Below are 14,725 nucleotides of genomic sequence, written 5' to 3'. Positions count from 1 at the left end.
CAGCCTTTAAGTAGACTGTAGACACCTAGTGGTCTCCATTCAAGCCATTTAGACTGGCTGATGGCTTTTGGGAAACTCACTTTATACAACCAGACAGATGAGATGACTCGATAAACTTTTCCCAAATAATGCAATCTCCAGAAATCTTTCTGGTGGAGCTGATAAGACATGTCAGGTGACTTCTTGCTGGAACATGTTGAACACATGCCTCTGTGTGTGAGGCAGTTTGAGAGTAAGTACTGAAGTCTTCTGAGAAATGAACTTTGCTTTGACAGTGTATTTGTATATTTAAATCATAGGATTAGATAGAATGAACTGGGAATTTCAAATAGATTGCGCATTTCTGTACTGTGACATATAGAGTAAGAAAATATATAGCTCAAAATGTGTTTTATCAAACAGTGTTAAGAGGTACAGTGTTCGATCATAAATCATAATCCCTTTATTCCTTTGGAAGTGTCCATACATCCTTTAACAAAATCAGCAAATACAAGAACAGTGTTGTTTTGAGTGTGTTCTGTAAAAACTGAAAACCCTTTGCAAGGGTGAATGAGAAAAAGGTCTAGTAAGGCACTTTCATCCTCTGCGATATCATTACAAATGTAAAATCTATTCTCTAAATCATATGTAATTCATTATGTAATCATTCAGTTCATTTGCACTTCAAAAAGAAATTCACATTATTAACCCTAAAGTTCTGGCGATTTACAATGGAGCAGTGATTTTTAATGTGCTCCAAGCTCTCTGAGGTTTTTCTCCACCAGATCAGCGGTGAGGTTCTGTTTGCAGTCCCGCAGAGCTGTGATGAGATCCTGCACTCTGGCGTTTTCTCTCTTCTTCTTCATCCACTGTCTGATGAGCTCCCTCACCTGCTCCTCCAGGTCACGGCTGTGCTTCTCCTGAATGCCTTCCAGCTGAGTTTGCTGAAGTCCCAGTTTTCTTCCAACTTGAAGCCACTTTTTACCCAAATGTTCAACAATTACTTCAGTTGCTACGTTTATTTTTTCTAAAAAAAGAAAAACAGAACACGTGAATTAGAATCTGATTAAAAGTCAAACCCAGCCGCATTCAAACAAATGATACAAGACTTTTGCACACAACTAGCCTCACTGTAGTTTATCACATTAATGCATCCTTCTTTAAAATAAATACCACTTTTGTTTTATATTTTCTTACTGGATGTAATAACTTTTGTACAGTTGTAAGTGTGGCATAAGGGTGCGTTTACATGACGTTATATTAAACTTTAGAGTTTTTGAAGTGTCAATGATCCCCATTAACATAGATCCACAAAAACACAGGTAATCCGGCCAGTTGCTGGCAAATGTCACTAGTAAAGAAGCTCTACGCACCTATATGCATTTGTGACCCTGGACCACAAAACAAAACCAGTCATAAGGGTCAATTTTTGGAAATTAAGATTTCTACATCATCTGAATAAAGATAGACAATATTTGGTCAAATCCGGAATCTGAGGGTGGAAAAAAAATCCAGCATAATGAGAAAATCACCTTTAAAGTTTTCTTAGCAATGCATATTACTAATCAGAAATTAGGTTTTGATATATTTGCAATTGGAAATTTACAATATATCTCCATGGAGCATGATCTTTACTCAATATCCTAATGATATGTAAGGGATAATCAACGGTTTGCCGTGCGTTAAAGGATTTTAAATGCACGACGTGGAGGCTAATAACCACCCGACGCGAAGCGGAGGGTGGTTGCCTCCGCGAAGTGCATTTTAAATCCTTTAACGCACAGCAAGCCGTTGATTATCCCGCTTATTCCATGGTTATAGACAAATTAAAACTAGGATTGATATTTGCAGCGCAAAATTTGACTGAATGGATAAAAAAAGACGGTTATTTTCGTCAGTTGTGACACGCAGCTCTACCATTCTGCCCGCTTCAAATCAGACTCGGAGATTAAATAGTCCGGTAAGATCACATTTATTTGAATGAAATATAGCATTTGTTTCAGTAGATTATCGATCGACCAAGAGAGAGTGTGAAGGCAAGAGAGATGACAGTTGTGTGTGTGCGTAACGTTAACGTTACCTGCCTGCATGCTGTGCGTCTCTCTCTACAAACAACAATTCATTACAAAACAGCATCTTTACCGCCCCGTTGCTGAGGAATATAATGTAGCTATCTAGTATCTAGGCTATTTTAATAAGGATCGCAGGCAAACGCTGACAAGAAGTTTATGTATGTGCGCAGCACAATGCGATCTCCGACCTCTCTCTCTCTCTCTCTCTCTGTGCTTTTGCGTGCATCAATTAAAGCAGCGCATTAATATAGAACAGTGATTAAACTGACTTGGAACTACCTGTGCATTAAACGGTTTTACTGCACACCTGCCAGCCAATCAGAATCCAGTATCCAGACATTCCATGGAATAATTGTCATTAAAAAATCAATAATTTTGATACATACAATTTATTGTTGATACTTACAACCTGGTTTTGTGATCCAGGGTCACATATTACTGAACTCATAACACATATTTCTGTAGTTTTGTAGTGTATTTTGTAGTTTTACATGGAGACGATGATAGTATCATTTTCAAAAACTTGCCTTTTAAAAACAGTTTTCAAAAGTTTGCGTTTTCCGGCCACCCCAAATGCTTATGTTGTACACTGTGTGCATAATTATTAGGCACATTGATATTGTGGTCATTTTTTTTTTTCCAAGCACATTTGACCAATTCCAAACCACATCTATCTTAACAACTACTATTCATTTTGTATTTAATTATTTATAAGTGATATATAATTGTCCATGAATGCTGGAAGTGAAAAACTCCTTATATTCAGGTGTGCAGAATTATTAGGCACATTTTCTTTTACAGATAAAATGAGCCAAAAAAAGAGATTTACCTCAGACTGAAAAGTCAAAAACTATTAAATGCCCATTAGAAGGATGCAATACTAATGCAATACTGGAATTTGCAAAGTTAAGGCATGACCACCGGACAGAAAAACGCTCGTTGCGTCTGCATTGTTAGAAAAAACAGGTGGAGGAGAAAAGATGCATGTTAATTGCAAAAAAAGTAAGAATTAATGTTAAGAGTTAGCACCACATCTTCTTGTAGCACTCTTTCAAAAATATATTTTCCAGAATCTGGCAGTAAGTTTTAAGAGTTCATTTTGGTCCATCTCTGCAAGACAGACATTTCAGGATAGGAGATGGACTAAAACTGAAGTCCCAAAACTTACTGCCAGATTCTGGAGGATAAACTCGAAAGAGTGCTACAAGAGGATGTGGTGCTGGTCCTTCAAGAGCCACTCTCAACTCATCTGTCTATAAAGCCTATAAAAAAAACAGTCTTTATGTATTTCACAACACTTCAGAATGTTATTCTTATTAATTGAGGGTCATTTTTTTAGGATTTTTTGCCCAAGCAAAGTCTCTGAGAACCTGACACATTGCACTTCTAAAGACTCAAGGCAGGTTGCAGTTCTGGAAAATGGTGGCACTGGAGACTATATGGTTCCTGATGGTTTCATATCTAATTCTTAACATTAATTCTTACTTTTTTTTTGCAATTAACATGCATCTTTTCTCCTCCACCTGTTTTTTCTGACAATGCAGACGCAACGTCTTACATATGACATAAGAGAATATATATATATATATATATATATATTAGGGGTGGGCATAGATTAATTTTTTTAATCTAGATTAATCTAGATTAAATCTTGGAATTAATCTAGATTAATCTAGATTAAAATGGCTAATTTGAATTCTGCTGAAGGCATTCAGAATATGTGTGCTACCCAAATAATGACTAAACATGTTACGCCGTACTTTTATTTTGACAGGTTGCCGTGAAGTTTCTGTGTGTACAGTATGACATGATGCGAGTTTTCTCAAATGAAACGGCATAAGTGACACTCACAGCAGTTTTGGAGATTGAGTTTATCTGTTCATGTGAGATGCAAATGCCAAAAATTACCGGGAGCGTCACGTGTGTTTCAGTATGCGTGTAGTAAAAGCGCGTCTCCACCATTCATAGTATGAATTTCATACATACAGCTAGGCAAACGGAACATACCGGATTCATATTAAAACGGTCTTTTTGCATTTCAGTTTTCACAGACACTAGTCCATATCGCGATTTGAATTAAGTGACAGATCATATTTGATTTATGAATCCAAAAAACGACGAATTTACGTGCCATTTCGCGCTATAGTAGATTCGGTTTTTATGAATGGAGGACGACGCGATCCCGTCTGTGTTTTGGCGGAGGAGACATAAACGCCCGACCATATTCTATAGTCTTTGGTAAGACATCCGCGTTAAAATATCAAGGTGAAAGTCATCATAGCTTGCCTAGTTTAGACCCAGCTCCCAACCCAATTTTGAGAATAGATTAACGGCGATATTTTTTTTATCGCCCGATAAAAGTCTCACGTTAACGCAGCACGTTAACGCCGATAACGGCCCACCACTAATATATATATATATATATATATACACATACATACATATATATATACATATACATATATATACACACACAAACACACACACACACACACACACACTATCATATATCAGACTTTTACGCCCCATATAGTTTGATATAACTAGAACATCTGAAGCTAAAGAAAGAGTCCCATACTGAACAAAAATATGCTATTTGGTGTAATGTTTTTGTTATTTGGCCAAAAAGTATGATGAAATTCTCATAGATTGTAGTGTATAAATCTAGAAGACGTGAATAAATCTATTTCTATAAAAGTATAGCAGACTACTTGCATAAAATGCATATAAATATCAATAACATGTGACCCTGGACCACAAAACCAGTCATAAAGGTAAATTTTTTTAATTGATACAAGAAATAGATACAAATGTTTAAAAATCTGGAATCTGAGGGTGCAAAAAATCTAAATACTGAAAAAATTGCCTTTAAAGTTGTCCAAATGAAGTTCATATAAATGCATATTACTAATCAAAAATTAAGTTTTGGTACATTTACGGTAGAACATTTACAAAATATCTTCATGGAACATGACCTTTACTTAATATCTTAATGATTTTCGGCATTAAAGAATCAATCATTTTGACCCATACAATACAGGTACAAAAATCCTCAAAAGCCTCTTGTATCATATTTGAGACTTACATTTGAACATGATTTTTCTAAAAAAATAATGTTTGGTTAAGCAAACCAGCTTCAGTGTTTGTCTTATTAATAACTATATAATTCCTATTACACTTCACAATCGGTAAAGAGTTCACAGCAAAAACCATGTGTACCACGACCATAAATTAGATACTTTTATAATTATAGTCTACTAAAAGGCATTTTTACTTACTAAACAAGTATGTATTATCACTCAGACATTAGGTATGTAGCAGACTATGTACAACAGGTTTTTCAACAAAGTTCTGATCAGATTGATAGTTTCATTACTGGGACAGTATCGAAAGAGTATCTAATAAATAAAAAAATTACTATTGGACTACACAATAGTCGTTAAAGAAGTACTACTCAAATTTAATAGATATTAGTTCGTTTAAAGGAACACATGTTAAACCGGCTTGCCATATCGAGCTAGCGTTTCACATACTAGTGATAAGACGGAAGCAACTGAGTAAACAGTGCAACAGCGGTACAAATCGATAGAATACGTTTAAAAAAATCATAGAAACTACACCTCAACCTTCCCTTAAACCATCATTCCACTTGAAAAACAGAGGCATTTAGAATGCAAGTCAAAAATATGAATCTACAGCTGTCTACCTGCCTTGTGATGCACTCTCGGCTGTCAGTGAACAGCCTCAATGTAACATGAAACGCAAGTGTTCAGTAAAAGTATGCAAACCTCGCTCTTTTGCATCCAGTGGATCAGCAGGGCTTCTTGTCGCTCCTCTCTCGTATTCATCTATTATTTCCAGAAGAACTTGCTGATCGATCTTGTTTAAAAGGAATCGCAAATGTTCCGTGTTATCAGGCCCAATGGCCGTTTTTTCGATCAAGCACTCGAAAAGATCGACCCCCTTATTCATTTTCTCAAGCTTCTTCTTCCCGATGTCTGGGCACAAAAACTTTAAATTTTTCAAATTCTCTTCAGAAAGTTTATCAGAGATCGCTAGTAGCATCGCTCTAAATCCCTGGTTATCCATGGTGTGTTTGAATGCTAACACAAGTCCAGCACTGCCGCACGACGCCGCCTGGGCGGTTCACCCACTTTCACTTTCAGCTCTCAAGTTTAGCAAACCATCGTGAAAATCCCCTCCCTTGTGTCCACAACTCCACTGCTTTGGTGGGTCAGCTAGAAACCAAAAATGACACCCGCGAAACTTTAGTTCGTCTAAATCAGTCTTTTTGTAGTAGTGAATCGTTTGGACATATAGCGGTGTTCGATTCGTGGACGAATTGTTCTTTTGAGTCGACTGTTCTGAGGTTCGATTCATCCTCGAACTATGGCAAGCCGTTTTAACTTTAATTCATTCGCAGGATATGAATTCTTGATATAAACAATTACATTTTTACTAGTTAAAATGTTACTTATTAATATCAGGAATTAGACTTAACAATTGCTACTATTGATATCAGCAATTGCATTTCCACTACTACTAAAAATATTCTTGATATCAACAAATTAATTTTCACAAGTTAATATTCTATACTTGATGTTAGGAATTACATTTCAACTAGAAAAATATATAATTCTTGATATCTGTAATTGTATTTTCACTAGTTAAATGTCACCATAGACTGCTTTTCAAATTCAATTGATGTCAAGAATTCCCTTCGTAGTTAAAATTCTAAATACACATATCAGCTTTGTGTTTCTTACTAATAAAAATATAATTTTGATATCAATAATTATATTGTTACTGGTAAAGCTGAATTCTTGATATCAAGAATTCAATTGTTACTAGTTAAAATGTTAATACTTGATGTCTGTAAATACATTTCAACGTTGCATTTATTATTTCTGATATCTAAAAATGTATTTTTTGATATCAATAATTAGGAGAGTAATTTCTAATATCTAAAATGACTTTTATACTAGTAACAATCACATTCATTATATCAGAAATGAACAGAGTCATGAGTGACAGTAGAATTGTTGATGTCAAAAATCTGCATTTTACTAGTAGCAATTCAGTTTATAGCAAAATAGCAGAACCATTTGAATACTGATATCAAAAATAAAGTAATTGTACTAGTAATTGTACACTATATTGCCAAAAGTATTGGGACACCCCGTTCTAATGAACAGTTCGACTTTTTAAAAAGAAATGATTGATTCAGTCAGTGTGGAAGAACCGCTAATAACAAAAATAGCCATTGTTACTAGTAAAAATCTAATTCTTGATACCAAGAATTTGTATTTTTAAGTAGTAAAAATTGAATGGTTGATATCAAGAATTCATGTCCTGCGAATGAATTAAAGCCAAATGGCTTGCCATACACAAAACCAGACTAAATAGGTATGAACGGTTATTAAGTGAAAATAACTGCCTGACTCCGAGTTTCAAACGTCTAAAAGCAGTACCAAAATAATTGTAAAAAATTAGAAATAAACCATCTTTTATTCGTAATTTTCCGAGAACAAATAATTTGAGCTGTTAAACAAGTTAATTTGGACTGAACCGGAAAAAATAACGTAATAGCCGAAATACAGAACACTTGAACTGTGCGATGATTGTATGACCAACACACACACGAAACTGAGTTGTTTTGTTTTTAATCACATAAGAAGCTTTACAATTGACGTGCTCATTTTTTTCCAGAGACGTCAATGATTCAGGTGACTCGTTTTGAACCAGAAGAATCGATTCGCCAACTGAATCGAATTTCGCAACACTGAAATTGGGGATTGAATTAACCTACTTCCTATTATTGATCCTCCTCATTTGTTAAACTCAAAGGAGAGCACTCTGTCGATAAAACAGACTACAAGAAGCAGCAAATATCAATTCGGTGAGTTTCTTTTCCAAACAACGTGATTCTAGTCAGTAAAAGAGTCAATAAACGGCACACACACCAAATGTATAGGACATATTTATTTTAGAAACATAATTCAAAGGCAAAAGTAGTTATAACCTCCCATTAGCAGTTTGAGACACAGAAACTCCACAATGACATAACAGACATTTAAAGGTTTCTTTCTTTCACAGAGGTAAACAGTATGTGGATGATGTAACAGTCTAAAAATGGGGTTACATTGTAAATTTAGGCTATGATAAAAGTAGAACCAAGGCCTTTCAGGGGGTACATGAATATTTAATTAAAAAACAATGTGTGAAAGTATAGTTTTGTGCAATTGTTTTCAAAAAAGTGTCCAAACAGAGTATGTCTTCATATTTTATATTAATATTTTATTAATTTTATTAAGTTTCTGTAAATGGAAGACACATGCAACATACCAATATATATTGTTTTTATCATAACTGCCATTCATCAAGGTTGGAACGTCACGAATCAAGACGAGATAAAACATTCAGATAAGCAGACACAAAACTCTGTCCATATGACTCATTATTAATAAACGCAGCGCATTTTCATGAATATTAAGGCCTCTTGAACGTCATGGGTTTATATACAGCGTACCTTTTCTCAGCACAAAGGCATTTTCAGATGCACTACCCAAAAACCAAGCACTTGCATGCTGCCAAAAATCCCTAAGATCAATCGACATCCTTTTAGAATCTCTTCACCGCATAGAATAGAAATTCTAGAATACTAAAAAAGACTAAGAGTGAGGATTTCAGTTACTTTGATTAATTTGTAGTGTCTTGCGTCTATATTTTATATATAGACAGCTAAAAGCTAAACAGACACATTTGTTACAATGACAGAACAGAACAACTTAGTGGCTAAAAAGGAAACAAAATGATGTTGATAGTTGCTAATTCATTTGACTGAAACTATTCTGAATGAAATGTCTAATATTAAATAATTTAAAAACTACTTTAAACGAGTTGGTTCAGAATTCAATCCTATTCTATCAATATCGAAAACGTAAACGGTACATTTCCATGTTAAAATTCATATAAAAGCGTTGTATTTTCAGATAAAATGCTCTTTAAATGCTAAAGCAGCAATGCTTCACAAAACTACATACAATATTCATCAGTCAACAGATAAAACGAAACAACCCCTACAGCCCTCTTTCTAAACAAGCCTACCAGCAGAAGTTGCATATAGCTGATAGAAAAAGATCCAGGAGAGTGTTTAATTCGGTAACAGACATAAGAAATAATAATAATAATAGTAATTAAAAAAAAAGAAGAATCTTTTTCTTGTAACTTTTTTCTGGTATACCAATGAGGCGGCAGTCATGTAACATTCTTTGTGGCAACATTGATCCTTACAGCAGTGATCCTCCAGGCCAGGCCAGTCCTCTACAGCCTTTCCGTTCTGTTTGAGCAGGTCACAGAGCTGGACTGAGTGATAAACAGGTCCTGGAATGGACCGTATTACTGCTTCCATCACAGCACTGGGATCAGAGCGAGCGCTGGACTAAGCTTGTGAGCTGGGACGCGAGCGGAGCGGCTGGGGGCTTGGGTCTCCGATGGTATTCCTGTACTTCTTGCCCCGTTCCGCTTTCATGAACAATTCCACAACGAGGTTCCTCTCCTTGTGTATCTGAACACTTATGTCCTTGGGAATGTCTGGGATTAGCCAATCCACAAAGTCACTCATCAGCATTACCACATTCTGTAAAGAGAGACCAGAGAGAAGTACACATTTGAATTAGAGTGACTCCAAATTTGAAGGAATATTAGCTGTTAGGTATACAACTGTTCTATTAACCAAGGCATTTCAACAAAAACCTTAATTCTTAATTTTGTGGAAAACACAGTAATCAAAATTAGAGAACTGTAACCGCTGTAGCACGAAACTAAATTTTGGAGGGTTACAGCTGTCAGAAATTAGTAGGAAGTGTACAGGCTCTTGCTTTGAATGACTTCAGCACATCTGTGGCTGCAGGACATCACTAGTTTCTCACAAGGCTCTGGTGTGATCTTGGTCCATTCTTCTTCCACTCTCTTCCATAGTTTGTTAACTGTAGTGTTTTTTCTTAGCCATGACTTTGTAGATCAGGCCTTCTTGCATGAAAATGGCAGGCTGACTGGAAGATGCTTGCAGGGAAGGAACTGCATGTTGCTGAAGGAGGTTCTGACAAATATTTGCATTCACCCTGCCATGTATCTGTATTTACCCTGTTTAGCACTGAACTGGCAAGCAATTCCAGCTGCAGTGTTGAACTGATTCCCTGTTCTTCTTGTGCATTTGTCTTACGTGGATGACCAACCTTTTTGGGGACTTGCATGAATTAGTGTCATTGTAAACCTGCAATATTCGAGGAAATCACAGATTTGGAATGACCAACTTCTCTTGCAATGACTGATAGGGTCTAGAGCAGTGTTTCTCAACTCCAGTCCTCGGGACCCACTGCTCTGCACATTTTGTATGTCTTCCTCATTTAAGGCACCTGATTTTGATCATCAGCTCATTAGTAGAAAGATTCATGAACTGAACTGAGTGTGTCAGACTCAGAAACATACAAAATGTGCAGAGCAGTGGGTCCCGAGGACTGGAGTTGAGAAACACTGGTCTAGAGGATGGATACCCGACCCGAGCACGACGGTACCCGACAGGCCGGGCCAGGTTTGGACAGATATTTAGAAAGGATGCTCGGGTTCGGGTCAGGCTCGGTCACATCAGCGCGATAACGCCGGTTTCACACTGCACGCGTAAGCAGGACGTAAGCAGGGCGTATTTTTTTCGGCGCCCATGTTATGATGCGTTCACACCGGACGTGACTTGCGCGGAAAAAACACGCTATTCGCGCGTAGTTGAACGCTTGAACATTTGAGTTTACTCGCGCCATTCGCGCGGTAAATTCGCGTCATTTGCGCGTGACATTTTCTTCACAACAGATGCGAATTCGCATCATGGGAGGGGCGTCTGCCACTCGTCAGCGGGAAAGTAGTTGTAAAATAGGTGAATGAGCTCAATTTGCCAGCTTTAGCTTGCTTGTAGTCTCAATATGTATATATGTGTAGGTCAAATTGAGTAAAGAGCGTTTTTTTAAATTTACCAGATGGTCCGACCTCTTCACTCACTTTCTTCCTAGCAAGATCCTTTTTATTCCTGTTTCTACAAAAGTCCAAAGATGTATCGTACAGCTCCGAGTAACCACAGACAGCAACGGTGAATTTGTCCTCCATTGTTGTTTCGGATTTCTGCCACCGTCACTACTAGAGCAAGCTCCTGATTGGTTAACGCGGCGCGGATTTTCGCCAGAGTTCAGATTTTTGAACTCGCGCGAATGGCGCGGCAATCGCTTGAAACGCTCAATGCGCGCCGCTTCATTCGCGCGTTTCGCGCCGCAGGATGGCTATTCGCATCTTTGCATTGACTTAACATGTAAATCACTCGCGCTTGCCGCTTCATTCGCGTCCGGTGTGAACGCACCATTACCAGATCATTTACACCGCAAGCAGAGGCGGCGCAGCAGCGCGTAGCAAAGCAGAAGCGTCAGTGCCGCGATCGTTTCGGCGGCGACTCTATTTTTGCTGCACCGCTTACGCTGGATTAAAGTCACAGTGCATTGTTCTTCATCAAAATTGACCTGATTAACTTAAAAAATAACAATTTCGTGTATCATATGCACCACAATCACGGCTTAAAGGGGCTATATGCAGTTTTCTGAAATTTAAACTCGCGACTGACACCTGTGGCAAAAAAACAGAACTGCTCTTCCTTTCTGCTCGCTCTGGCAACGCGCGCTTGTACGTGCAAACTTCACAAGTCATCCGCTGCAAAGAAGTCAACATTATGTTTACAGAGGTAAGAACAGTCAAATACATATATTGTTTGAGAAACTATGTTTGTTTGCAATAATAGGCTAATTGCTGACTAGCGGTGGTGGCAGAGTGATCTGAAACGTTTAACATGAACCCGCTTGACGTCACATCTGCAGACAGTGCGAAAAATCCGACCCGACAGAAAATAGGAAAAAATAGGATACAGGCTTATAGGTGCACCCACTGTGAGCTGACAAGGTGTCAGTATGCTCATCAGGAGATGTTTGAGTCATAAATGGTCAAATAAAAAGGCTATTGTTACGTTTACTTTGGGGAAAAAGTTGCATGTAGCCCCTTTAAAAGACTCACCAGCACTAAATAATGTTTTTGTGGGGTTTTATAAATAATGTCGTAGTTACACTTGTTCAAAACAATCACGTTAGCAATGTTTTTAAAAGTGAAATTTCTGAAAGTACTGAAGGAGATCCTATAATAATTTAATATAGATTTACAGTAGTAACAACAAATTATAAATGTATATGATGTGTCTTATCATGTTTTTACATATAATGGTTTCATTATAAACCTGATGATTATCTTTGGTGGACAACCACCATAATAAATTATGATATTTACCATCTGAATCGAACCATGTCATGTCAACATATTGAAAAGTCAGTCATCTATTAATTATCTTGTAAATTATTGTGTCTTTAGCCCCAACAGCAGGGGCGACTTTTACCCCAAATACCATAGTTTTACATATTCTTTTCGTTATTGAAAAACAGTTGCTTTAATTATCTTAAACCAAACTGGGAATCATTAGGACGACCTTTGTCTGAAAATTTATTAAATAATTTAGCGTTTCTCATTTGTTACTTAAATCTACAACATAAAAAAAGAGAAAGATATTTTTTTATCTTGTAAACTATACAGCATGTTAGCCTGTGTATGTGGGACAGAGGGGAACACGTCCGCATCACAGCATGCTGCCCATATCATAAATAAAAGCACATGACCAATAGCCTAATTGTCGGACAACACCTGAAATCCGCAACTGAATGAACGATACTCGTATGTAACTGAAGTTCACAATCCGCGGTTCAGCTGCCAGTGTGAAAGCACAATGGGCACGCGCTGCTCCCGCTCTGCATACGCGCTGCTTCTGCGCTGCCTCTGCTCTGCTTGCGCTTCCAGTGTGAAACCAGCGTAAGGCATTGACCATTTAAAATTTAAAACTGCTTAGTAGGTAGCCAACGGGCCTGTTTCACTTGATGCAAATGTTCGTTTTTGTGATTAAAATAAATGTAAAAACATTACCCCAAATCCGTCTTCCTGTGTGCAGAAATGTGTGAAACTAGCCAGGACAACTTGCTTAATAAAAGCGGGCTTTCCACACAAAAAAAGTGCATGTGTCATTAGTATGAGAAAAAAAAAAGATTTTAACTGTGTCGGGCTGGGATCGGGTTCGGACATAAATATCTTAATGCCTGTCGGGCTCTGACAGAAAAATCTGCCCTTCTACTCTTGTTAGGATAACTTCGAATAGGACTAAGCAGTGACCTTGAAATGTAAGAAAATTGTTTGCTCTTTAATTTTGATTTCTAATGTATATATTACACATATATACATAATGTGTACATACAGTTGAAGTAAAATTTTATATAACATTTTGCAGATTCTGCAACCATACAAAATGCATGTTATTTTTTATTTAGTACTGAATAAGATATTTCACATAAAAGACATTTACATATAGTCCACAAAAGAAAACAATAGTTGAAATTATAAAAACTACCCCGTTCAAAAGTTTACATACACTTGATTCTTAATACTGTGTTGTTACCTGAATGATACACAGCTGGGTTTTTTTTTTTTTTTTTGTTTAGTGATAGTTGTGAGTCACTTGTTTGTCCTAAACAGTTAAACTGTCTGCTGTTCTTTTAGAAAAGTCCTTCATGTCCCACAGATTCTTTGTTTTTTCAGCATTTTTGTGTATTTGAACCCTTTTTAACAATGACTGTATGATTTTGAGACCCATCTTTTCCCACTTGGGACAACTGAGGGACTCATATGCAACTATACAGAATGTTGAAACACTCACTGATGCTTCAGTGGATTTGAATTTCAGGGTAATTGAAAATCAGGGTAAATTTGACTTATTTTGTCTTCTGGGAAAATGTAAGTATCTTCTGAAGTGTAGCACTAAATGAAAAAAATATGATAGTTAGGCAAAATAAGAAAAATTTACACATCTTCATTATGTTCAAAAGTTTACACCCCTGGCGCTTAATGCATAATTTTTCCTTCTGGAGCATCAATGAGCATTTGACTCTTCTGTAATAGTTGCATATGAGTCTCTCAGTTGTCCTCAATGTGAAAAGATGGATCTCAAAATCATACAGTCATTGTTGGAAAAGGGTTCAAATACACAAAAGTGCTGAAAAACCAAAGAATTTGTGGGACCTGAAGAATGTTTTTCAAGAACAGCAGGCAAACATAGGAATCATGAACAACTCTTACTAAACAAAAAAAAAAAACAGCTCAGGTAACAACACAGTATTAAGAATCACGTGTATGTAAACTTTTGAACAGGGTCATTTTTATCAATTCAACTATTATTTTCTCTTGTGGACTATGTGTAACTGTCTTTTATGAGAAAATTATGAGTTAGGAGCATTTTAATAACTTTTTTTTGTTCTAATTAAGCATATGATCATTATTAATCATAGTATTATTACAGAGGTGAAATTATGACCTGTGCATTTCTTTTAAAATGAATCTTTTAACTGACCTGAAAGACAATGACGAAAGCTAATCGGGCCGCCAGAATGGCCCAGAATTCTTTTGAGAACTGGTATGGTGTGTCAGACCACGGAGGATCCCTGTAATCTTTATATCTGTGGACAGTGTAAACATAATGAATATTATGCACAGTC

General features: G+C 36.8%; 2 protein-coding genes across 5 annotated transcripts in view; both read right to left on the bottom strand.

Annotated features, from left to right (window-relative positions):
• Positions 1-262: 262 nt before the first annotated feature.
• fadd (Fas (tnfrsf6)-associated via death domain) lies at positions 263-6,386 on the bottom strand. The gene is made up of 2 exons (XM_073835687.1): positions 5,840-6,386; positions 263-1,006 (listed from the first exon to the last, which is right to left on the bottom strand). The coding sequence occupies exons 1-2, from the start codon at positions 6,138-6,140 to the stop codon at positions 726-728; spliced, it is 582 nt and encodes a 193-aa protein (XP_073691788.1). The 5' UTR covers positions 6,141-6,386; the 3' UTR covers positions 263-725.
• Positions 6,387-8,018: 1,632 nt separating this feature from the next.
• LOC141330894 (anoctamin-1-like) overlaps positions 8,019-14,725 on the bottom strand; it is an 80,960-nt gene continuing 74,253 nt past the window's right edge. For all 4 annotated transcript variants that reach the window (XM_073835683.1, XM_073835686.1, XM_073835685.1 and 1 more), the window contains 2 exons: positions 14,581-14,686; positions 8,019-9,690 (listed from right to left, as the gene is read on the bottom strand). In XM_073835683.1, the coding sequence (XP_073691784.1) occupies positions 9,493-9,690; positions 14,581-14,686 (304 nt within the window). In that variant the 3' untranslated portion in view covers positions 8,019-9,492. The remainder of the gene's footprint in view (positions 9,691-14,580; positions 14,687-14,725) is intronic.

The sequence above is a fragment of the Garra rufa genome, chromosome 3 (genome assembly GCF_049309525.1).
Source record: "Garra rufa chromosome 3, GarRuf1.0, whole genome shotgun sequence".
Taxonomy (NCBI): domain Eukaryota; kingdom Metazoa; phylum Chordata; class Actinopteri; order Cypriniformes; family Cyprinidae; genus Garra; species Garra rufa.
The sequence above is the reverse complement of the archived record's forward strand: the minus strand, read 5'-3'. Positions and strand labels throughout refer to the sequence as shown.